This window comes from Typopeltis vanoorti, chromosome 7 (genome assembly GCF_054136105.1).
Source record: "Typopeltis vanoorti isolate ZY-2024b chromosome 7, IOZ_Tvanoo_1.0, whole genome shotgun sequence".
NCBI lineage: Eukaryota > Metazoa > Arthropoda > Arachnida > Uropygi > Thelyphonidae > Typopeltis > Typopeltis vanoorti.
In genome coordinates this window covers 51,043,041-51,069,892 of record NC_143555.1, presented here as the reverse complement: position 1 = coordinate 51,069,892, position 26,852 = coordinate 51,043,041, and the positions used below count along the sequence as shown (strand labels likewise).

At 35.6% G+C, this 26,852-nt stretch overlaps 1 protein-coding gene across 1 annotated transcript in view; it reads right to left on the bottom strand.

Moving 5' to 3' along the window:
• LOC150104669 (filamin-A-like) overlaps nt 1-26,852 on the bottom strand; it is a 270,337-nt gene that overhangs the window by 51,240 nt on the left and 192,245 nt on the right. Inside the window, exons 11-12 of the mRNA XM_090395258.1 lie at nt 19,068-19,316; nt 10,763-10,933 (exon numbers count right to left, since the gene is read on the bottom strand). Coding sequence (XP_090251384.1) covers nt 10,763-10,933; nt 19,068-19,316 — 420 coding nt within the window. The remainder of the gene's footprint in view (nt 1-10,762; nt 10,934-19,067; nt 19,317-26,852) is intronic.

The following is a 26,852-nucleotide window of genomic DNA, read 5'->3' as shown; positions in this document are numbered from 1 at the left end:
GCAAGCAGTCTCTTGCATGCAGTTCCTTTCTGTTCTCAAATGCCCTCCAAGCATCCATGTATTCCAAGCCTCTCTTCTAACACATTCTGGATATCATGCTAGTCATTATTAATGCTCTTCTATTCAGCTCATCATTATTAGACTTAGGCAACACACACTATCTTCCCCCTTCCTGAGTTTTTTTTCTGTACAACCTCAATCATGAATCTCAGATCTCTTGCCACTCAATTTATACTGCCTCTCAAGTCATTCGTGCCCACCATCACAATCATCTCATCCACCCCTTCACCCCACTTTATTGCCATAGTCACACTTTCTATCTTCCCCCAAAATGATAGAAAGTGTGGCTATAGCAATAAAGATCCAGGCAAACACTCCTCTGGCATCCTATCTTGCACACCATGGATTGTCAAGTCTCCATACATCACACATCTTACCGCTCTGTTCCTTGATTGCTCAACTGTATCCCTCACTCTCTCTCTCTCTCTCTCTCTCTCTCCTCTAACACTTTCTCTCTGTGTTCCCCCTACTTACCTGCTGTCCTGGCATCTCTCTATCCCTGGTTCCAGCACTCCCTTGTATTCTTCTCATTTCCTCTCTCCTACTGTTTCTATTCTCTCCTCTTCTATTATTCCCATAACTGTCTCTCTTCTACTGTTTCTATTCTCTCCTCTTCTATCATTCCTATAACTGTCTCTCTTCTACTGTTTCTATTCTCTCCTCTTCTATCATTCCCTTAACTCTATCTCACTCCTACTCTGATTCACCTTCCATTAACTTAATCTCATCTTTCGCACTTCTCAACTCATTCCTGAGACATTCCACCTCTTCTTTCAGCCCGTCTCTCTCTCTCTCTCTGCAAGTTCATGATGCACCCTATCAAATACTTTTTAAAATTTCATAAAAATGACAACGTATGCCTTTCTTCATCCACTGCTTTGGTTTATTTTATTATAAAAGGCCACCAGCTTGCTAAAATAAAAATTTTTCTTAACAAATCCATGCTCTCCTTCATAAATAATCTTATCTGTTCAATTTTGTATATAGGCTCTTACCAATCTTTTTAAAAACCTTAACAACCACAGGAGAAATAAAAACTGGTCCATAGCTCGATACTTTCATTCTAACACTACTCCTCCACAATGACACATCATATCCTCCTCCTGCATCTTAGGAACTTGCCCCATTGCAAGACTCATTAAACAGCCAGGCTAAGCATGACCAGTTCTTAAGCATAATCCCTTAAAGCATATGATGAAATCTCATCTAATCCTAATGGCTTACTTATATTTACTCAGTACTACTCAGTATTTGGAACACATCCTCCTTATTCACTTCTAATTCTTCAATCCTCCTTATTCCTTGAAGTAAAACTGATTTACAAGGATGAAAAATTCAAAATGATCCTTAAGCAACTCCACTATGTCATCTGCATTGGTCACTCAACTCATATGTTTCAGTAAGGTGATACCGTGAGTAGACATTAATTAAAATTATAATAATGGAATTAAATCACATAAAATATTATTTATTAGTAGAATTTTCGCCTGAGTATCACAGGCATCGTCAGTACATGTAAAAAGCTAATTAAACAATAACTGACAATTCCAAAAGGTGCCACCTAAGTAGCTAACGTAAGATAACTAAAAAAGGTCATTAAATTTCCTAACTTATTTTTTAAAAAAATAGATAAATAAATAAATAAATTATATATATAGACAATTAAAAAGGGTTAGGAAAGATTAGCTGATTTAAAAAGTATTATCTCCCACAAAGGGGATAGACATAGACCATCAGATCTGTTTAAGTTAGGAGAATGAAGTAAAGTTTCACATGTTTAAAGCCATTCCATGTGGAACCAACTTTTGTGAAGGACTCGTCTTGTTCCAATGAACTCTATGTCCAGGGTTGATGGCATGCTCTGCAAGTCCAGACTGTTCAGGTTCAAGGTATTGAATATAAGACTTGTGTTTCTTCTAGCCGAATAAAAGCAGATCTTCCTGTTTGTACAAAATAAGATAATCCACAAGAGCAAGGAATCTGGTAGACACTTGGATAACTGAGATGTGGAAACTTGTTCTTTGGAGAAGTGAGAAAGGTGGAGATTTTTCTAATTGGTCAAAAGGCCAACTACTCAAAGCTCTTTTGATGAAGGAATTCTTTTATCCATTAGATAAAAAAGAGAAAATAATATATTGCAATTTTTTCTGCAATAGTTCATCTGAAGAACAAAAGGAGTTGGCCCGATGAACCAGTGTTTTAATATTTCTAAATAACTTAGGGAATTGAAACAACGTAGATCCGAATATAAATTAAATTATACTTTAATAGATATTTCCGATATTTCGGCAATGTCACATTGCCATTTTCTAAAGGAACTTACAAAAAGGCAGGTGCACACAGGCAATAACAATACAGTAACTGAGAATGAAGATATGAAGCTATCGTTCTCCTAGAAGTCCTGATGGTGCCCTCTGGTGGGCTAAGTAGGCGTTCTTGGCCGTTGGGCTGAAGGTCTGCTGATGTATGCCTCCCAAATTTGGGGCAGTCGCATACAACCAAATTTGTTGAGGTTTGGAGAGTTTCTTATGGCAGAGGCTGATTCCATAAATAATCTTTCGAATTTATATTTGCTCCGGTGTATTATTGTTGCTTTCTTCGACCGTATTCTGTGGCGAGTATCCAGAGCATGGTCTGCAAGAATAGAATGGCTATACTTGTAAAACCAGATGTAGTCCTTGTGTTCAGAAATTCTGATATTCGCTGTCCTGCCTGTTTGGCCAAAGTACAACAGTTTACAACTGCAAGGGACCTGGTATACACCAGGTAGGTCTAGGGGAAGTGGTTGGTCTTTGGTAGAGCGGATAAGGGATGCCAATTTTCTGTAAGGCCTGTAACAGGAGGTGAGGTCATGTTTTTTTAGAATTTTGGTGATTTTTTCTGAGGTGCCTCGGATGTAGGGAATGGCGATGGATTTAGAGTAATCTTTTTTGTGGAGGGGGGGAGGAGGGGGGGCTGTGGTTTGTAGGTTTTAATATTTTTTGGATTTTTTTTTGGGGGGGGGGGGGTAGCCATTGGCTGAGAAAGTGCTGAGGATGTGATTTAGTTCAGTGTTAAGGGCTATGTCGTTAGAACAGATTTGTTTAGCCCTGTTGTATAGTGTTTTTAACACTCCATATTGTTGTGAGGGGGGGGGGATTGTTGGTGGATGTATCTGCCTGTATGGGTGGGTTTTCTGTAAACTGAGAAAACCAAAGTTCCATCAGGCTGGCGGGTGACTAGTGTGTCTAGGAAAGGGAGGCAGTTGTTTTCTTCTTTTTCCAGGGTGAACTTGATTCTGGCGTGTTGGTTGTTTAAGTGTGTAAGGAAGGAGAGGAGTGTTTCAGAGCCATGTGGCCAAATAGCGAACACATCATCAACGTAGCGAAGCCATATGGTTGGTTTTTGTGGGGCAGAGGCTGGTGTATACCTGGTGTATACCAGGTCCCTTGCAGTTGTAAACTGTCGTACTTTGGCCAAACAGGCAGGACAGTGAATATCAGAATTTCTGAACACAAGGACTACATCCGGTTTTACAAGTATAGCCATTCTGGTCTTGCAGACCATGCTCTGGATACTCGCCACAGAATACGGTGGAAGAAAGCAACAATAATACACCAGAGCAAATATAAATTCGAAAGATTATTTATGGAATCAGCCTCTGCCATAAGAAACTCTCCAAACCTCAACAAATTTGGTTGTATGCGACTGCCCCAAATTTGGGAGGCATACATCAGCAGACCTTCAGCCCAACGGCCAAGAATGCCTACTTAGCCCACCAGAGGGCACCATCAGGACTTCTAGGAGAACGATAGCTTCATATCTTCATTCTCAGTTACTGTATTGTTATTGCCTGTGTGCACCTGCCTTTTTGTAAGTTCCTTTAGAAAATGGCAATGTGACATTGCCGAAATATCGGAAATATCTATTAAAGTATAATTTAATTTATATTCGGATCTACGTTGTTTCAATTCCCTAAGTTATTTAGAAATGCATAACCAATGTATAAGCCTGTCTACGAGAATCAGTGTTTTAATAGTTTTGACTGGGATGGTAATGAGATTCAGCTCATATTTCCATCTGATAGGGTCAATTTATCTGCAATAATTTCTTCTCATAATGGCTATATGATGAAAGAATTCATTAGGATTTTACTATGGAATTCCTTCTTTTATTATGTTAGGAGGATAAAAATGGTATTCCATTTTTATCTTCCTTATTATATTTTCTTTTTCTTTACTTTTCTGGTTTGAGTCTTATATTCCTTATGCAACTGCACCACCTTTTTTTTTATAGTTTTTTTTTCTTTTCATAACCTCTTTTTCTATCTGCAGTTCTTGTTTGATTTCATCAGTCATCCACTTTCCTCAAGTGAAAAAAGATAATACCACATTGTTATATATATATATATATATTTTTTTTTTTTTTTTTTTGCTTGAGGAATGCAATTTGCTGTGGCTGCTGATAAATATATCTTGATTTCTGCAAATAATTTGAATAAATTAAAAAATATGGAACTGATTAGTTCTTTAGTACACTCCCTACAAATATGTGGTGAAATCCCATCTAATCCTACTGCCTCATTGCTCTGTATTCGAAACATGTTCATCTTTTATTTTCTTCAAATCTATCAATGCTCCATATCCCTCGAGAAATAAAATTAGCTTAGCAGGAATGAAATACCCGAATAAAGTGATCATTACATAACTTCACTATGTCACCTGCATTGGTTATTCAATCTCCTCCCATATAACAGGGCCAATTTTTACACAATTATTTCTTCTGCTGGCCATATAATGAAAGAATTTCTTAGGATTTACTTTACCTTGAACTGCAGTGCTAGTCCCTTCTCATATTCCATTTTTGTCTTCCTTACTATACTATTTTCCTAGTCTGATCTTACATTCCTCATGCAACTGTAATTACCCCAAGATTATTTCTAAGGTTATTATAGTTACCTTCCTTATTATTCTACATGAATTCAATCTTGATACTTGTGCATGTCCATACATTCTCCAAGTCAGGAATACATAGTTACTCTCACCAGTTGAGGACAAGTATGATGTTGGAAGTTTTTTCCACTTGGTTAGACTATAATATAATAAATTTAGTTTAATCCTTTATCCAAGTGTAAGCAAACAAAAAGTTTGCACCTGAAGTATCTTCAGGACTGAGACAACTCGTGGTAAAGGTGGACCAAGCTCTCATCACTACTTGTCTTAGTATCTCCCATAATGCAAAGCACATCTCCTGCGGATGTGTATAATGTTATGCATTAAGGGAAAGGCCACTACCCAGACCGGTTTTACCTTTATTGAGGTCTCGTCAGTGGGAGCCAGACCCAGAGGTGGTGATACTAAGATTGAAGCAATGGAGAAGTCATTTACCTATACAAGTTGCCAAAAGGTGTCTCACCTTATTATTAAATTACTCTGGATTTGGAGAAAGATATTGGAAGTTTTTTCCCACTTGATTAGACTATATAAATTTATAATAAATTTAGTTTAATCCTTTATCCAAGTGTAAGTAAACAAAGTTTGCAAACTGAAGTATCTAAAGGATTAAACTAAATTTATTATAGTCTAATCAAGCGGAAAAAACTTCCAACATATGTCTCTAAATCCAGAGTAATTTAATAATAAGATGAGACACCTTTTGACAACTCGTATAGGTAAATATGACTTTTCCATTGCTTCCACTGGTCAAAACTGGTCTGGGTAGTGGCCCTTCCCTAAATGCATAGTATTATACAAGGAGATGCAAGGAGATGTGCTTTGCATTATGGGAGATACTAAGATAAGGAGTGATGAGAGCTTGGTCCACCTTTATCATGAGTTAGCCTCAGTCCTGAAGATACTTCAGGTGCAAACTTTGTTTGTTTACACTTGGATAAAGGATTAAACTAAATTTAGACAAGTATGATATCTGAGTCATGATCAGATCTACTGATGCCATGATTAAATCTAAAACTCTTGATGCTTGTGTTTCTTTTACCACATGCTGCCTGAGATATCTGTCTTCTTCAATAATTCAAAAAATTCATTTGTCTTATTACTGAATGCTTTTTCCTCTGCCTAATATATAATGCTGTATGTCAAGTCCCCCAAACTCATTTTGCACTTGGCAAATTAATTTTCCTAAACATTTCCTGCTCCTCCCCATCTATATTTCCTAATCTATAGCAGCATCCCACTAATTATCATGTGCTATCCACTTCTACCTCACACCATATACTCTCAAAACCATTAGTATCATTTCCCCCAGAACAGTTGTTACAGTATATGCTACCCCTAGCAAATGCTATTTTGATGTCTCTAAATTCAAAAATATATGATAATTAAAAACAAAAAAAAATAGTGTTTTTATCTTGAGATACAATTTTGCTGTGTTCTGCCACTCTCCAAACTTTCCACTCCTAGGCATTGCCTTAATTCTTTAGTGAGTTATGATGGCCATGCTCTACACTGAGATGGTACAATTCATCTCTTATCATGAGTAACACTCCACCATCCTGTTTACCCTCCCTATCCTTCTGAAATATGATATACTCCTTAATTTCTATTCCTGTCAAGAGATCTTTCTCTGTCAATCATGTTTCATTAATACCAATAATCTTCAAACAGAGTCAATCAATGTCACAAACTCATTCTCTTTATTCTTAATACTCCTGGCATTTGTACATAAAATGGTGCACTTTCAGTATTCCTATAACTATTATTACTCTCCATAGTCCCTAATCTGCTTACATGCCACCTCCAAAGAATCCAAGGACTCATTGTAGGAAGGATCATTACTCTACTACACAACTCACTGTCTCCTCTACTTAATCCTCCAACTACACAACAACACTAATACCACCAACTCATATTGCCATCTGCCAGCCACCACCAACAAGATTTTTTTGTCTGTAAATTGTGTCTCACAGCCACTTTGCTTGTACACTGAATGAAAACCCATGTTTCCAGTAGGGAAAAAACCCTGCTACACCCGTATGAGATTATCTAACTCATCTTTAGTTGTAAAAGCCCACATAAAGATTCCTCTCATCACAACAAGAATAGAACTCAAGTCTTTTCCATTGAAGGGTGCAATGTTCTGTCATTCTTCCAATTGTGCCACATATTATACACCCTCTCATCCTCCAAGACACTTTCACACTATGAAGTCCAAATACTCATTGTGGGAGGTATCACTCAATGATCAACATATCTATCATATCGAACCTTAAACTCATTCACACTTTCGGTATTCACAATACATTCTGCCAATGCATTCTGCTCACCTGCCACTATGTAAAAAAGTCTACTCCTCTTTCTCCTCTTCATCTATACCTTACAAAAATGGCTTCTTGTTCTCTCCCTCTAGTCCTGAATTCCTTCTGCATTAATCTAAGTAAAATAATCTTACTATAGTTCGCCCACCGATTTGAGGTCCCTCGACACTTCTGCGCATGTCAGAAAAAGGAGAATCCATTCCGATAATAGGGTAATCAGTCCTCTGGGATGTAATAATAAACAAACTGAGTTTTTTATTATTACAGGTCAGAAAATTTAGCTTTTCTTTTACGAACATTGCTGTTTTTAAAGTGTAACTATTTTGCTTGTATAACAGTTGGAAAAATGTACGTAAAGTGTTAATAAAATTAAAAAAGCTATAGCATAAAACAAAAATGTAACTAAGTTTATTTTTAAGAAAGTTTTCTATAAAATAAAAAGAATTATACAGATAAACAGAAATTATTTCAAATGAACTTAGATATTCCAAACTTACAGTTGAGAGAACTGAGGCACTTTAATGTCCTAAACTGATTAATTATTTATGAGTTGTTGTGACTCTCAATAGCATGCAAAAAAATGTTGGAAAAAATACCATTGTCAAATTCTTTTACTCTTCAGAGTCATCTGAATCGGTGTCCGAATCGCCATCACTTTCACTTAAACTGATCACCAAAGGTTCGCACAATTCTTCGATAATTCCGTCTCTATCCCAATATATATTTTCCAATGAGGTGACATGAGAGCAATATTTTCCCCACTTTTGAACTGTAATACTTTCAATCGCCTGTTCTGAAAGCTTAAAAAGTTTCGACATGTCAATATCCCCAGTTACGTTGTGATGGCGAATGAAACTTTTCACTTCTGCCCAAACATACTCAATAGCATTAATATCACAATGATATGGTGGTAGCCTCAAAGCTAGAAATCCATGCTCTTTGAGCATCGTGTCGAATTTAAATAGTTTAGTTGTGGGCGAGTTTCTTTTGACCAAATTAAGCAATTAAATTTTTCGCATATCTGGGGAATGAGAAATGTTATTTGCAGAGAGCCAATCCATAAGAACTTGCTTCTTATTAGACCAATTTGGAACTTTGTTTAATCGAATAGAGTGATATGAAGCGTTATCAATTATAACAACAGCATTTTTAGGAAGGTTTGGAATCAGTTTTTCTTCTGCCCACTTTTCGAAAATCGTAGAATTCATTTGCCCATGGTAATCTCCAATAGTTGAATTGGCTTTGTATAGTAAGTTTGAATTCGCTAAAAAACCCATTTCTCCACCCGCACATAAAATTATTATGCGCTGCGAGGCATTTCCGGTTTGTAGCACTCCACATTCTTCTTTAGACTGCCAACATTTTCCATAAGTTAAATCACTATCAATCCAAGTTTCATCTAGATATACAATCGGTCTTTTCTCCTCCCTGAAACGTCTTATTGCTCTCAAATACTGCGTTCTAGATAAAACAATGTCACTTCGCTCCATGATAAGTTTCCTTTTATTCTGGGACTTTTTAAAACAAAATCCGATTTCATGAAGTATTTTCCTTAAAGTTTCTCTTTTCCAAGAAAAATTAATTTTTTCTTTAAGCAAAGGAATCAATTTCGGAACAGTTGGCACTCTTTTCTCGACCACGTAAAATTAGTGAATAGTTCTTCTTATAACGTCTACATCAAAATCATTCAAAGCTACGGTTTCGATGGTTTTCTTTCTCTGGCGCTTTTTTTAGGAGATTTAAATTTTGGCTTACCTTCACCTTTTGATTCCCTACGAATTCTTTTAACAGTCGACCCCGATACGCCTGCAATTGCACTTGCATGTTTTATGACTTGAGAAAGGGGGAACAAGAAGACAGCCTTCTGACGATTCTTTTTCGCAGAATGTCAGCACATTATTCAATATTCTTTTGCAAGAGCTACTGAAACGTGTAACAATAGAACTTGTTGACTGTACTGGATCCATCATATACAAATTAATAATAAAAAAATAATGCAAAAAGAGAACAACAAAAATCAAGCCAGTACTAGTACAGCGACAGACAAGAAAGCACGTTATTTTGCACGTTGGCGACCAATTCGTACATCCTTCATTTCTTTCTCCCCTTCAGCATGAATCGACTATTCTTGGCACAAAGCCAAGAAGGGACCTAGAAGTGGTGGGCGAACTATAACATAAATATCTATCTGGAACCTCTCCATTGTCTCTGAAAAGTTGAAAGTTAATGGTTGCCTCCCATGTGGTTTAGTAGCCATAACACCTGGCTTTCCTTCAGGAGGCCAAGGTTCAAATCCCAGCATGGGAAGCATTGCATTTATTATTATTATTATTATTATTATTTGACACCTCCAGGGAGTCCAAAGACTCATCGAGGGAGGACACCTACTCTACAACTCTGTCTCCACCACTTATTTCAACTACAACAAACCACAACTACCTTCATCATCTACACCAACGCCATCTACTGCCGACCACCACCACTAGTATTTTAACAATCATCCATGCCCATGGTGGGATTCGAACCAGCAGCCTTTTGGCTGGAGAGTGGATACGCTAACCACTCGGCCAACCAGGCCAGCGGTTAGCATATGAGGATAAATTGAAAGCTGATGGGCTCCACTAGTTGATAGGCAAAAAGGAAAGGGATATGATTATTATTATTATTATTTATTATTTTATTATTATTATTTTATTATTATTATTTCTGATACCTCCAAGGAGTCCGAGGACTCATCGCGGGAGGACATCTTCAACTGTCTCTACACCTTACCTCTACTACGAATCAACGCCATCTACCGCCCACCTCCAACACCACCACAACTAGTAATTTTTGTCTGTAAATTGCGTGTGTTCTGAAGGGCCGATTTGTGTGTGATAGAACCATATAAGTTATTAAAGGAGTTTTATAGGACTGATACAAAGACCTATTTCAATTTATGGCAGGAAGGGAAAGAACAATGGGTCACCCTTGGAAACTGTATATGAGTGTGGTTAGACTAGACTCTTTGCTTGGAGGATGGTAAAAGGCTAGAATGGGTAGCCAGAAGTGGTGATCAGTGATTCATCGGTGAAGAAGTTCATGGAGAGGTATGCTGTGCAGTGTGAACAATGTTTAGAGTGGTCTCCGGTGTGAGTCTTTGATTCTATGGAGATGCCCAAAAAATAATAACAGTAATAGTAATAATAACAATAATAAAACATTACATTCCATGAAAATTGAAAATGTCTAAAGAAAGAGACAGACGGATGACAAAAGTGACCCTATTAGAGTATATATTTCATGACACTGTTAACTATAAAAACGTACCTGATAATAATAATATGAAATAACAACTTCCACTTTCCAATATGCACATTAGAAATCTTTACCTGTAAACATTATATAATATAATTTTATGCAATTAAACTATAAATTTTAAAATGAGAAGAAATTTATATGAATACAGACCACAGTGACCCTCCTTGAGTCCTGGTCCTTGAGCATGAACAGCAGCAGGATCAGCATCATCTTGACCAATTAAAATCCTGAATGGACTCTGAGGTATGTGTATGCCATTATTGCGAATATGAATTTGATGGATGCCATTTTCATGTGGAATAAACCTAAGTGCCCACTGATCTGCAATAAAAAAAAAATGTTGGGATTATCATATACTTATGCAAACCCATACATTTATTATCATAATCAGGATTCCACACAGTGATACACTGGGGAAGGGGGGGGCAAAGCCTCCCCCCCCAAAAAAAACTAGAAAATTTTCCAAAAATCTTTTACTAATTAAAATTGATTTTTTAAAAATTTAAATTGTGTCATGTCTTCTATTTCTATACTGCTTATGAATTAGTGATCATTGCAGATGCTCAGTCAGTCGTATGCGATGCATAGTGTGTATTCTCAAATCATCTACTCAACTTGGGTCTCCCCACAAGATTAAATCTTGAGCGTGCTACTAATTTCACATTGCACCTGTCTTATCAGATAATTTGAATATTCAGACACTTAAGTGAATCATATGGTGGTGAAAGACCAAAAAAAAAAAAAAGGAATATAAATCTAGTATCTGTTATTATTTTGATAAGATAGTTAAAGTCATGAGAACAATGTGCTACAGAATTTTTCTAAGTTATCCTAGAAATTAGAATCCTGAACATGTATTTCAATAGCCATCCAAGTCACACAACATTTTTGACTTGTCTACAAGCATAACATGATATAAGTCATATGCTGAACATCTAAAATGATTCTGATTTGACCATACAGGTTTTTTAAAATTTTTATATATTGATTCCATAAACAAAAAATCAAAGGACCTATAGGCACATCAGTGCTACATATGGGGTGCAGATAAGAACTGAGATGAAGTTTATTGATTTTTTTTTTGAAGGTTGTAGGTTGTAGTTGTTTGGGAATACTCCTTGAGGAAGGTTGTTTCAGAGGACATAGGTGGTTAGAATAAAAGAGGATGAACAGAAGCAGGTTCAGTGTGTTTGCAGTTGCACAGTAAAGGGGTGCTAGGCAGCTGCAGCTCTTGTATTAATAGATGCATCAGAAAGTGGAGGTTGATAATGATGATAATTCATGGGAGCAGTTACCATGGAAGTACCTGTAACTACTTTTTGTTTAACAACATCAGCAATAACCAACAAATTTATGTTACATGTCATTTTGGTATCATTCCACTGCTGGGCCTTTACATTTTTTTAAAACAGTAAATAGTTTATTGGATTTAGCTTTATAATAGTCTATATTAAAAAGGCATTTCAGGTGTTCAGACATTTTAGAATACATCTTTCTTTGGAAAGATGTATTCAAAAATGCCAAGTCTGTCTTTTTTGAAAATTGAATGTCTCATGAAACGCTTTTAGTAATCTAGTTTCTGTCAGCAGTCCCAGGATATTTTTATACATTACAGAACACAACTTCTGTCTTTGTAGCATAGCTACATGAATTCCCTGAGCTATTTGTCTTGAAAGGATCTTGATTATTTTTAGTTGATGATATAATAGAACTCTTTTCTCCAGTGTTTTTGATATTTTCTGGTCCCTTACCTTCACCTTCACACTTCACAACTAAAACGTGCAGTTTGCATAATTTCCTTTCATTATTGCCCATAATGAAGGGTGAATTTATATAAATTATTCATAAAAATAATTCAATAAGAAAAACAAATACATTTATAGATGCTACAGAAAATGGTCTGCACTAACAATGGACCCAGACTAACTTTTCACGGTGTAATGTCAGTAACGTGATCCAGTCTCAAACTCGTTTTTGCAAAATATATATATTTTTAAACGACCCTATTAAAAAGCCTTTTCATCACATGTTCAAGTATCTAGTTACACCAAACTAATTTATGTTGTGAATTGTGAAAATAAGCTTACATCAATACTACATTACAACTGCATACCAACTTAAGGGTTACAAAGAGGACCAGGAAAATTACAGTTGGTAGTGAAACAAATGAAAAATCGGTCTTATTAAATTATTTTTATTTATTTATTTTATTTTTTTGTGTAATGATATCTCTGATTTTTATAAGAATGATGATGACTTGCAAGTTATGCAAAATAAAATGTTTGAGAGCACTTGACTATATATTCAAGGCAGCTGTTGAAAATTATCGGCCAATCAGCATAACAGGAATCGTTATCAAGGTCTTGGAGAAAATAGACAAGAGGAAAATACAAGATTAGATAGATGAAAATGGGATACTGTATCAGGGACAGCACGGTTTTGTGAAGGGTAGGTCATGCCTCAGTAACTTGCTCACGTATTATAACACAGTGACGGCTGAACTGGATAAGGGTAATGGGTTTACAGTGATTCTACTGGACCTTGCTAAGGCCTTTGACAGGATACCACGTGGAATTCTAATCAGTAAAATGCAGCATATGGTGATGGATATATAATTAGTGAGATGGATAGGAGGGTGTTTGACGGAGAAATATCAGAGAGTGGTTTATTCAGGAGCAGAGTCCAAAAGACATCCTGTGACTAGTGGTGTGCTACAAGGATCTGTTCTTGGACCACTGCTGTTTAATTTGTTCATTAATGATATAGGAAAGAATCTGAGAGGAACAGTTCATTTGTTCGTGGATGATGCAAAGTTGGGTGGGACAATAGCGAATGCAGATGATGTCAAAATTTTGCAGGATGATTTGGATAGATTGGAGGTCTGGGCTAAGGAGAATGGATGTCAATTTAATGTGGCAAAATGTAAGGTCATACATTTTGGGGTGAAAAGATTAGCAGCAGTTTACTACATTGGTGGAACTGTACTCCAGGAAATTGATGAGGTGAGAGATTTAGGAGTGTTTGTGGATAAGGAGTTGAAGTTTAGGGGACACCTAGGTTTCTTCTTGATGGGGAGGAGGTTGAGGGAATCCAGAGGTGAGTGACCAAGATGATAGCAGGTCTATGGAATGAACCTTATGAGAACAGGTTGAGGATTTGTGGGTTGCAGAAATTGGTTGATAGGCAGAGGAGGGGAGATGTGATTGAGACATTCAAATTACTGAAGGGTTTCTATAAGATTAATTCAGAAGATATTTTTGAGAACAGGGCTGGTAGTGGGAGGAGTAGGGGGGCATCCATGGAAGCTGGGCAAGAGTGTGGTTAGTAAGAGTGTTAGAGCTGGGTTCTTTACTTTTAGAGTGCTGAATGAGTGGAATAAGCTTCCAGAGTCTGTAGTGGGTGCTGTGACAGTGAATGAGTTTAAGGTGAGGTATGATAGATACTGTATGAATGTCGAATAGTTGTGATGAACATGATTTGGGGCCTCCCTCGATGAGTCTAAGGACTCCCTGGAGTTGCCTGTAATAATAATAATAATAATATTTCAAAATTAATTTGTGGACACAGATTAGGTTTTTGTTTATAACAGAGGTTGAGAGATAAATAGTGTCTCCTGTTGTAATAGATAGAAATTACTTCACATTTCAGAAAGAGCAGCAACAAGGTATCTTTGTGAGTATCTCCATGCAAACTAAATTAATTACATCTATATCCTGGTTGAAAATAAAATTCATTTATCACATTCATTGGAGGGCACTCATTAAGAAATAACTCCTACTAAGCTCCACAAATTTCTGGAGCCCTGATCATGGAGCTCCACAAAAATCAGGAGCCCTGATCATGGACAGATCATCCAATCTGAGCCACACTGGCCCTGACTAGGGAGAGTGATCATGTGGTCTTGACTTGGGAGGTTGTGAAACATAGAATGAACAGCTAAGAATAATTATATGTGGAATTACATAGCAGATGATTATGGTAAGTTTAGGAGACAGTTTGAAGCAGTGCCACTGCATAAGAATCTGCCAGGAATGGATGCTATCAGTGCATGGGAGCTTTTCAAGAGTGGGGGGGGGGGAAGAAATCTCAGCCTGAACATCATGAAATCATCCACCCGAGGATTTACACTTTCAATAATCCTCCAGCTGGCCAGTTCTGTATCACCACCTCCTTAAATACCTCTTTTTTTTTTTTACAAAGATGCTCTACAGTGGTGGAAAAATACAGAACTTCATCACACACTGACAGGATCAACAGAGTCAGCTGTACTAACAGAACCACTGTTTTCGAACAGAAACATAAGTATCACAACTGGCCAGCCCTTCCTTTTCCCTACATTGAACTGGACAGGAATAAGAATCATAGGGGACCTCCTGACCCAGACCCTAAACTGGAAAACACTAAAAAAAAACATTAAAAAACTCCAAAATTGAAAAGCAATATCGACTGATGCAAGTTGCCATTATAAAAGCCTTCCCAGATATCGCTACGCCTCAGGGAATCCGTATTTCTTCTAGAAACTGTGGGAGCCTATCTTTCACCTTGCATCATCTGAAGCTGACTTCCAATTCTTCCCTCCAACTACAAGAAAATATACCACTTCCTCATATCAGTGCCTCCAACTGTGCCCTTCGTATATTCATTCTTAACCCTCTCATTTACTAAGATGCACATGCCACCCAGTTTTCAGTGTGATCTTCCATATAAATAAATCGAGGTGTGCCAAACTAGATTCCAACATACAGTGGAGGCTATGGCATAACATCTTGCCAACTCCTACTAAGCTCCACAAATTTCAGCTAAAACAATCAGATCAGTGTCTATTCTGCGAAGTTTCTGGCACCTTGGAACACACATATCTAACCTGTCCTGCAAACAAAGCGATGATCAGCTACGCCCTGAATACAGCCTCTAGCACCTGTAACTATGCACACAGCCAAGAAGACTACTGGAATTTAGAAGAGAACATACAGAAGAGAACAAACACATAATATGCAATTTCCTCTTCATCTGCACCAAGGCTGTCATTTACAGTTTCTACCTTAAGCACACAAGAAATAACCAGCACCATCCATCACTGAATCAGAACAAACCCTCACGTGTAGCCTATGCAGGAAACTACAGAGCAGGCTTTCATTGGAATTTGATTATCACAAAGAAACAGGAACTGTCGCAAAATTCATAGAGGAGTGGAATCCAACTGGTACCCTTTTCTGGATTGCCGACTACAACACACTTCAGCTGAAAAATAACTAAAAATGATACTAAACTGTAATATTGACTCTACTGAAAAGACACATCCTGTCTAACACTAATGTACTTTTCTCCCTCATTTCTATTGTATATCTAAAAAGAAAATCCTTTTTTTCTCTGTAATATACATTCTTATAATATGTAAATTGTCCTTTTGTTATCTATCGTCCAATGTATATTTTATCAAGTTTAATAAAAAATAAAAATAATCAGACAGGAGTCAGATGAATGAGTAGGATCATTAAAATTGTGGCAGGTATATAAGGTGAGACAGGTGATCAGGAAGTTCATTCTGATCTACAAGGCTCAGGCAGGAAAGATGACCAAAATGGAGGAAGGCAAAATCAGATTATGAGAAGAAATTAGCTGAGTGGGTCAAAGGAAATCCCAAACAGTTCTCTCACTATGTGGCAAGTAAAAGGAAGAATGACTATGGAAGGATAACGTTAACAAGTACTGATGGCAGTATGTGACAGAAGAAGACAAAATAGTTGAGTTACTTTGAGTTGAGTTGACCACTTTGCAAGGGCTTATCATCTAAGTGAGGATAGTGCTGTGACAGGAAATGACATGAGAATAAAGATTGATGAATTAGAAGTACTTTCGAATATTGCAGAATCTCAATGCAAATACAGTGATCAGGCTTTATATTACAAGTATGTGCAAAGGAAATGGGACTGCCTCTGATTATACTGTTTAACTTAAGTCTCAGCTCTGGCTGAGTCCCAAAGGAGTGGAAGTAGGACAAATAGTTCTGCTGCATAAAGGAGGCTCCAAGAAACTATAGTAAATTATATACCAATCAGTATCTCAGGAGTGATAAAGGTATTGGAAAAGTTTATCAAAGACAGAATTAAAGAACAGTTGGATAAAAATATGATACTCTATGGGGGAAAGGAGCAGCATGGCTTTGTGAAGAATAGGTCATGTCTTAGTAATTAACTAACTTTTCATATGGAGTGACAACTGAGTTGGAAAAAGAGAATGACTACACAACAATACTACTGGATTTTGCAAAGGTGTTTGACTGGATACATTGTGGGGATGGATATGAAACTAATGTTATGAATACAAGGATTGCTGATGGACAAATGCCAAATATACAGAAGAGCAGAATCCAGGAGAAAGCAGGGAAATATTTGTGTACTGCAAAGCTCTCTGCTTGGACTCCACTGTTTAATATGTAAATAAATGATACCGGGGATGATTTGAAGGGACATATACAGTTCGCTAATGATGCAAAATTGGGTAGAGTAATAGGTAATCAACAAGATGTAGAGAGCTTACAGGATTATTTAAATGAGCTGAAAGTATAGACTAAGGATACCAGTTTAATGTGGAAAAGTGTTAAGTTAAGCAATTTGGGGATAAAAAGATTACAAGCTAGATTATATTGGTGGAGATGGTGAATATTTTGGTTATTGAAGAACACACCAACAAGCAGAGATAAGGAAATTATCATTCCTCTTCATAGATCAGGTCTGGTCATCTGGGTTTCTTAGAGGTGAGGAAGTGGTAGAGAGGATCCAGAGGTTAGTGAGACCAAGTTGATGAATGGTCCATGGAATACTTTCTATGATGATAGATTGAAGGTTTGTAGTTTGCAAAAGCTGGCTGATAGACAGAAAATAGGGGATATGATAGAAACATTTAAGTTGCTGATAGTTTTATAGTATTGATACAGATGAAACATTTCAGTAACTGTTTAGCAGGTACAGAACACGGGATCATTCCTGGAAATTGAGTAAGTAGTCCTTAGCAAGAGCATAAGGACTATAGTTTTCCTTGGAGAATGGCGAATGAGTGGAATGAATCACCAGAGTCTGTTGTGAGTGCTTTGTTTGCCAGAGTTCAGTGTAAAATAGAAAATAGATATGGTGCAGATAGTATGAGTCCAATACATCTTTGCACTCCATAGAGATACTTAAGCAATATACAAGTAGCCTAGTCATGAAGATACTTCATGACTATGCTACTTGTATGCCAACTTTAATTTATTGAGAAATAATCTTTTTTTTAAATAGACCTTATATTTCCTAGAGGAATGAGATTAAAGAACAAAATTAAAAGAACTTAAATCCTCAATGATATAGCACCGAGTGATTTTGCTAAGGTTTCTGTGAACTCTTGTTCATTTTTCTCAACTTTTGTTAGACTCTTAAACAAGCAGGATCAAGCCAAAATGTTTCACATAGTATAGAAAGATTAAAACCATCAGCTATACTGGGTTATATGAAAAAAAAGAACAGAATTTATTAATAGAGATAAAATATGTTACCTCTATTACTTTCTACATTTTGAAGACAGTCTGGCCTATAAATAAATATGTTTAGGATACCGAAAGCAAAATCCAGATATAGTGGATTTCAGGTTATTCTACTATAGCAAATGCTGTTATAACAAACCATTCACTATAACAAAAGTGCAAAACAGAAAGTTCAGAAGTCCAGACCCAACTCCCATAGGTATAATGGTATGTTAAAAGAAATTTACTATAGCAAATTTCCTACTATTACAAATTATTCCTGTGGTCCCTAAAAATCCATAGTAGCAAGAGTCAGTGTATGCCCTTCTTACCTACTAAAAGTGGGCTCAGATATTGCTTCCAGCAACAAGTTTTCACTGTGGAAACAATGGTCTATAAAGAAATATGTTTTAAGTACTGGAAGCAAGATCTGGATCTAGTGGATTTTATTTGATTGACTTGCACTATTATAAAGAACTCCTCACAATAACAAATAACTGAAGAGATCAGTCCCATAGGTATATTCATTTGTTTAAAGAAATTAACTATAACAAATTATTTCTATCTCCCCACCCCCATAAATCTGCTGTAGCGAGAGTCAATTATAGTCCCTTTTCAGCTACTGAAAGTGACCCTACTTGATCTAATCCAAACACTGTAAAGTAATCAGTGACTGTTTTTATTGTGGAAATATCAATTTTATATTTTGATTATGCTTAATATTTTACCTTTATTCTATTTTCTGCACTAAAATATGATAAGATAGAATTTATGGAATATTTTTTTCATTTAATATTTTTGCATATTTTAATCTCGAATAAATTTTGAAAAAACAAAACAATAAACAAACTTAATCACAGGACTCCATTTTGAAATAGAGAATAGTATTTTATTTTGCTAATGAATATTCAAATTCTACTTAATAACATTGTTTTTATTATTTTTGAATGAACTTACCTTCATCAATAGGAGTGACAAAACAGTCATCCTCTCCACCTGAAGGTGCCACAACCATACCATCAAGCATACCTTTTGCTCCATTCATCTGAATTGTGAATGCTATAGGCTTGTTTACTTGCAGTCCTGAGTCAACAATATGGCCAAGTTCAATTTTCCTGGAATCTCCCATTTCAGGCATGATGTATACTTTAAAAGGACTATCTGGGATTGGCTCATCATTAAATTTAATTCCCAATCTGTATTCTCCTGCATATTTTGAACAAATGTAACTGAAATTTAGTAAGCTGTGCATTACATAAAATAAGATATTTTCTGTGATTTCTAACACAAAAAGAAATTAAAAAATAAGACCAGTCTAAATTATTTAATTAAATGATATCCCATGCACATTGTCATATTTTGTTCTCTTTTTTTTTTAATATTATCTTTATGGAATTAAATCTCTTTTTTTTATATAATTTTTTTTAAATTCCTTTTTTGTAATACTTCTTCAGAATTCGTTTATTTAGAAATATACTCTAAATCAGTAAATTTTAAAGGTAGCCAAGTATATGAAAAGGTAGCATGTAAAGAGAAAAGTGCACTTTTTGTTATTTGTTTGTACTGGTTCTTGAATGATCTGAAATTGTTACAAATACTGTGCCTTGAACTTATTCACATTTTTTGTATATCTTCTGCAATGCTTATCCACTTGACCACCACTTTCTGTGTGTCCTGCTCTCTTTCTTCCTCCCTTGCTCACTACACTTTTACAAAGTTGAAGGGAGGCCTCACACTTGCCCTTCTTTCCCTATTCTATGACTTATAAACTCGAGGAGCTATACAACTCATTCACAGCAGGCTTTTACAAACATCCATGCCCATGATGGGGACTTGAATCCAAAACCTGCTAGTTGGAGAGCAGGAATGCTATTCATTAGCTAACCAGGCTGGTAATATTCTACAGCGGTGCAATTGGTTAGCGTGTGGTACTTATAATAATCTGGTAAAATCCCTTTACATGTCTATCATATTACCTCTCTTCTCCTTACACAATAAGCTCCATGATTTACATTTCCTTAACCTTTCCTCATAAACTAACATTAGAGGCCTAATAATTGCCTTCAGTCACTGGCCTCTGGACCTTGTTCAGTTTCCATGATCATCACCAAAGAAATTAAAGGACTAAATTTATGTATAACAGTTCATGTAGAGTCTGATTAATGCTTTGTAAAGTATAACAACTAAGTTTGCGCCTGAAAGTATCTTCAGGACTGGGGTAATGTAGTACAACATCAGGCAACTCGTTGCAAAGGTGGACCAAGCTAACATCAGAGTAATATCCAGAGTAATTTAATAAAAAGGTGACACACCTTTTAGCAACTCCTATAGGTAGAGAGGACCTTGCTATTGCTACTGCCTAGTATCTCCACATCTGGGCCTGGCTCCCACTGAAGAGACCTCAATAAAGGTTGAAACTAGTCAGGGTAGTGGCCCTTCCCTTAATGCATAACATAATACATATCCGCAAGGAGATGTGTTTTAAAATATTATGGGAGATACCGAGATAGGAGTGATGTTAGCTTGGTCCACCTTTGCAATGAGTTGCCCGTTGTTGTATTACCTTACCCCAGTCCTGAAGATACTTTCAGGTGCAAACTTTGTTTGCTCACACTTGGATAAAGGATTAAACTAAATTTATTATAACAACTAACACCATCCCTCTACCAGTGTCTTTTTCAACATAATGCTGTTGTTGTTGTTACAACTCTTATCATAGTATTGTAATCTTGCTTATTTGTCCAAGCGATTAGCTATTTAATATATACACATATTCTATACACATATTACATATTCTATACACATATTAAAACTCTAAGCTGCCTCTTCATGTTTTACTTTTTTTTTCTTCAAGTTCTTCATCGTCATCATCATTATCTTCTAATTCATTCTGTAGCGTCATATTTATAATTTCATCATCTGATTTGATTTCAAATTCACTTTTGGTTCTACCTGTAATCCATTTCGCAACATCTGTTTGTGAAATTTCAACATCTGGATTTATATTTTTAATCAAATTATGCACGTTTTGAATTTCCTCTTTTTGTGTATATTTTTTGATTCATGCCGACAATACAGTACGTACTGTACAGTATAAAAAAAGCAAACGTGAATATACAATAAATCAAAATAGTCCTCCAGTATAACCGTACAATCGACAGTATGAAAAAAATACTGTACTGTAATAATAATAAAATAAATAATAATAGTTAAAATAATAATTATTAAATAAAAATAATAGTACACAAAATAATAATACATAATAAATAAAACTTTTTTCTTTCAAACTGCAGTTCGGATTATTGGAGGGTTCGGACTAAAGAGGTTCGGATTAGTGAGATACCGCTGTGTATATATATATATATATATATAGAGAGAGAGAGAGAGAGAGAGAGAGATGGGTTGTGTTCATGACATGTATGAGCTGAGTAGGTGGTATAAGTGCAGACAGTAAAGCAGTTGTAAGGTGTGGTTATGAATGGACTTTGTGGCAACTAGAGAGGACTTCTCTCTAAATACAAAATTAGACTTTAGATAAAATAATAAATCTTGATTTCAATTTGCACTGCTCTTATTTGGTATTAACAATTAATATCAAATAATAGTTAGACGAATTGCAATCAAGATATGGCTCAATAAATGATGCATATTTATTCTTCCAATTGTTCACATGTCTACTAGAATACCAGATAATATTAACCACCCTGCAAAGCACTATCCTTCCTTCCTCACCCACCATCCTTTTAAGTATACTGTAGATGTCATTTGTCTTCAGCAATCCAGAACATAACCTAATGTTAATTTCTTCTTTAACTATTCTTGTAAAACTATGGCTAGCATTGTAAAAATGCCAGGCAGGATTAACTTCATTTCTGCTGATGGATTATTGTTTTCATTCTTCTGATTAATGTCAGAATTGCAATCAAGATATGGCTCAATAAATGATGCATATTTATTCTTCCAATTGTTCACATGTCTACTAGAATACCAGATAATATTAACCACCCTGCAAAGCACTATCCTTCCTTCCTCACCCACCATCCTTTTAAGTATACTGTAGATGTCATTTGTCTTCAGCAATCCAGAACATAACCTAATGTTAATTTCTTCTTTAACTATTCTTGTAAAACTCTGGCTAGCATTGTAAAAATGCCAGGCAGGATTAACTTCATTTCTGCTGATGGATTATTGTTTTCATTCTTCTGATTAAACATCAGCACAGCATAATTTATCATCCTGTAATGTAAAAATTAAGAAGTATTACAGATGTGTAGGAGTTGATCTTAGGATAAGAGTCTCCCAAATGTTTTGGCAAATTAATGCAGCCAAACTTGTTAAGCTTAGATGAATGCTTTAGATGTACCGCAGCCATTGCTGATAAAAATAATCTTTATGACCCATAACGACTTCTATATAGCACACTGGGTTTTTTTCATCTAATCCTCTGCAAAGGGATGTCCAAAGTATGGTCTGCCAGTCTAGACTGGCCACAATAATGGTAGCAAATGTATTTCTTATGTTATGCCAAAAATAGATGTTAACCTCCCAACCGGCTGGTGTGGATGAAATATTCAACACACCCTAGCTTTTTTCATGGATCAAAACTTCGTCGGCATTCTACCTTTTATCATGCCATTACCTTCCTGCACCGTTAATCTCGTTACGGCTATTCTATAGCCATTAGTGGATTAACTGTTGCTGAGTGACCTTTGTGTCCCCCCCCCCCTGTCTTTACGTCTATTGTGCTGCTTAGAATTTCATTTACTGTCCTAAGTTATTTGACCTTTCTTGCCTCTAAAATGATTTATTGTGTCTCTTCCCAAAAATTGAAACGAATTTCACATATGCGAAAAAAATCAATCCTGAAATGACCACTGATCAGCTTTTGCAATGAATCTATTTAGTGATAGTAAATTTGGTGTATTTTATTCTACAAATCAGTGCACCAGAAGAGTTGCACTGATTGTTCTTTCACTTTACGTATAATAGTTGAATAATTTTTTTTCGAATTTTAAAATTTTCAAATGTTTGCTTTGAAAATATTATGTCAAATATTTATATTTTTAAATAATATTTATTGAAATAAATATGTCCTTTTTCTTTCGTTTCTAGCGAAATAGCATTATATGGATCATCACATTTCAGATTTAGAAACGATTTTTTGTTATTCATAAAGACAAAATAAAAAAAAAATGTTAAAATGCTAAATTGCATTACTCGGTTTCCGATCGTGTCTTTTTGATATCAAAAATTTACATCCAATGATATTTTAGCAGTGATTCTTCGCCTTCGTCATTTATTTATTTATTTGTATTATGCATATTACGATAATATCTGGTACATAACCTCGTAGATATGTCGAAAATATAATGTGAAAAATATCATATACGGAATGATTCAACATTTTTGCTCATTTTGAAGATTTTCTAATGCTTCCCCCCTCCTTATTCTCTCCTGGAACTGAATTGCATAACTACTCTAAATTTCTATACAGGTTTGAAAGCTTTTCTAGACAGCATTCAAAATCAATTACTTCATTTTACCATTTTGACAAAAGATATACGGCAATCAGATTGTATTGTGAAGCTTCTAATTCTGTTCTATTTATTTGCAATCTAAAACCAGCTGTTCTACTGTCTGCTGAAATTATGTGAAATTTTAGAAATAATATGCTATATTTTCACCATGCAAAATTGTTTATATGCATACCACACAAAAGAAAGTTCAGTAGTATTATTTGTGTTTGTTTTTCTTTTAAAAAAATCAAAATATTACTTCTTCTGCTGCTGGAAGCTATTTCTGAAATAATCTACGTCTTCTAAATACTTGGTAATATCCTCTTAGCTGCAGGAAAAGTTGAAGGCTTATTACTCTCAGTGCTATTGAGAAGAAAGGGGAGAACACTAAAGTGCCCCAGGCTGTAGTGCAAAATATGTCAAGAATGTCTTGTTTCCTTTTCGATTGTTGATTACCTATATCCTAACAGAAATACTGATATTTCGTTTACATGCTTATACATTATTTATGCCAAAATAATTGCTTAATTTATAATGATCAGTTTCACTTTTATTATCAAAAATTAGAAATTAAATCATACAATTATCTTGAAAAAGAGGATTTGAATTATTTTCAAAGAAAAGGTGCATATGTGTTTCATAATCTTCTTTTTTGGGGGAGGGGGTATAGACCTAAGCAATCTGCGGATATTTCAGATAATTTATTTCATAAATCGTTCGCAAGACAGCTGTTACAAACGTAAATCACTTGGGGAACATACCCATTCATTTTAGTGTAAAATAGTAGCAAAGGTTCAGTTACTTTAGATATCTAATCTAGAAGAAAATGTTATGTCTGCTGAGATTAGAATCATACGTGAATAATTTTTCTGACATGATTTCTCTATTCGTTATAATGTAACCAATTTCCAGATTTTTCTCCCTCCTGCAGACTTCATGTTATATGCAGTGATTTCTTCTTTGTACTACAAGAAAAAAAAATCAGATAACAGGAGAAAAATATGTAGTATTTTCTTTTCCACTGGCTGAATTTACAATGTTCTTTCTTTGTGTTTTGAAGAGGAAGTGCAAATGACTTTTTTCTTACTATTTTTGCCATTATAACATCTCATATAATTATAAGAGTGACATTTTACCGTTTTTCTCCCACACGAGAAACAGAAATAAGGTGGTAATAATATTGTTGATTCTGCCAAACTTCATTGTAGCAGAAATTTTTATTACAAAACTTTGTAATATATATATATATATATATCTCCGAAACAAAAAATTTGGAACCCATATCACATCAATGTTGAGTGTTGGCAAGGTGAAAATGTTCCCGTTATTATTTATATATTTCATTTATTAACTAGGGGGGCTACGCCCAACCCCCCCATGTTCCGGTATGGTAGACTAGTTCTCCTTCAATTGTGATAACTCGAAAGGGGGTTCCACCCCTGAATTCTGATGACTCGAATTTTGAAGACTCGACACTCAAGGTAGCCCCTGAGTTTCAAAACATTTCGATAAACATGACATAAAAAGCTTATCATTTTATATATATATATATATAGGGTAGATTTTATTTCATTATTTTTTATTGTTTTGATGAAATACTTTACCTGGAATACTCTTTCCAGTTTCTCTGTGTCATAAAAAGAACTTAAAAATTAGCCTTCAAGATGAAAAAGAAACAGTGCATTCGGGTATCCCTCTATCAATATTTGTAGTCCTGAAAAGGACTGTTTTGATGGCTTTGAAAACAAACATTTTTTATTTCATACTGTTCAGAATTTGAAATTCTTGAACAGCGTGGAACACCTTGAAGCAAGGGTAAACACACAAAGCAGTTTTACACTCAGGGCACCAGATTTTTGTTTCCTTTCTGATATTTTTTTTATTACATACATAATATTTGCGTGCAGGTTTTTTTTTTTATTAGCGGTTGGGGGTAGATTTTCGGGATAATGGTTGGAGTTAGCAGCGTTCAACCTCAGATGTCTGGCAGGATTTACTGTTTTTCTGCTTGCTGAAGAAGGTGCATGTGCATGCAGCAATGCTTTCGCAATTTCTATTCTGTATTCTAGATATGTTATGGTAGACAAACATTTTTTCTTGTACAGGAGGAAACTGTTCCAAATAACAAAATCCAAACACTTCAAAATTCAAATAACATGTCCAAACACTTTTATGTAATATTTTTTATGCTGTTTCCTCATTACAGAGTAGAATGATAGCTGCTGATCGCACCTGTCGACTCAACCCATAGTGTCGTTGTATGCACACACAGCAATGGGTTTTTCGTTCTTCAAACCATGCTTCTCCACGGATTCCGCTGATGGATTGTGCAGGGAAGATAGCAGAAAAACATCTTTTTTGTCTTTCCAACGTAGTGCAAAGACTTTCCCTCACTGATAAGTTCGGATTTCCCCTTTCGATAGCTTTCCTGAAGCCAGATCTGGAGGTATATCTCGCCTTTTTGCATTTACAGTACCATAACTATCTGTAAGATGCTGTAAAAGCAAATCAGCGAGTTCAGGACACATATACAGTAATTATCCATTATAATGCAGTAACCTTTCCCCAGTAAAGGGTCTAGTAACTGCATTACTGCACGCATCGACAAGGGGAGATCCGAATATCTATCGTGCTCGATTACAGTTTGCTTTCCTGTATAAGGTTTGAAATCCCAAAGATATCCACTTTCCGATTCTCAAAGCATAAAAAATTTTACTCCATACTTCGCTTTCTTTTTGGGAATATACTGCTTACATTTCAGTCCACCTTTGAATGGCATAAGGCTTTCATCGATACTCAAGTCTCTCTCAGGAATGTAGAGTGATCTACATTTTTGACGGATTTTCATCAGAAAATCATAAATTTTGTTGAGGACTGGGCAAGGATGTGTTGCCTGATCGTATTCCTCATTATTCTGAAAATGCAAATACTTCATGATGAGACTGTATTGTTTTTCAGTCATAACATCACGAAACATTGGCGTGTTCAGAATCCAGTCTGTAGACCAATACATTTCTAGAGCTGGCTTTCTAAATGTATTTTGAAACTTTGGTTTTTCATTTTCTTTATTCTGATGTTGCATTTGAAGGATGACAGTGATTTTAAATATTAATTTCACCGATATCCGAATATCACATAATTTCCTGATTTATAATAATCAGGAAATATGTATATTGTCTAATTTATAATTTGCTAATTTATAATAATCACCACATAGTTTCAGTAT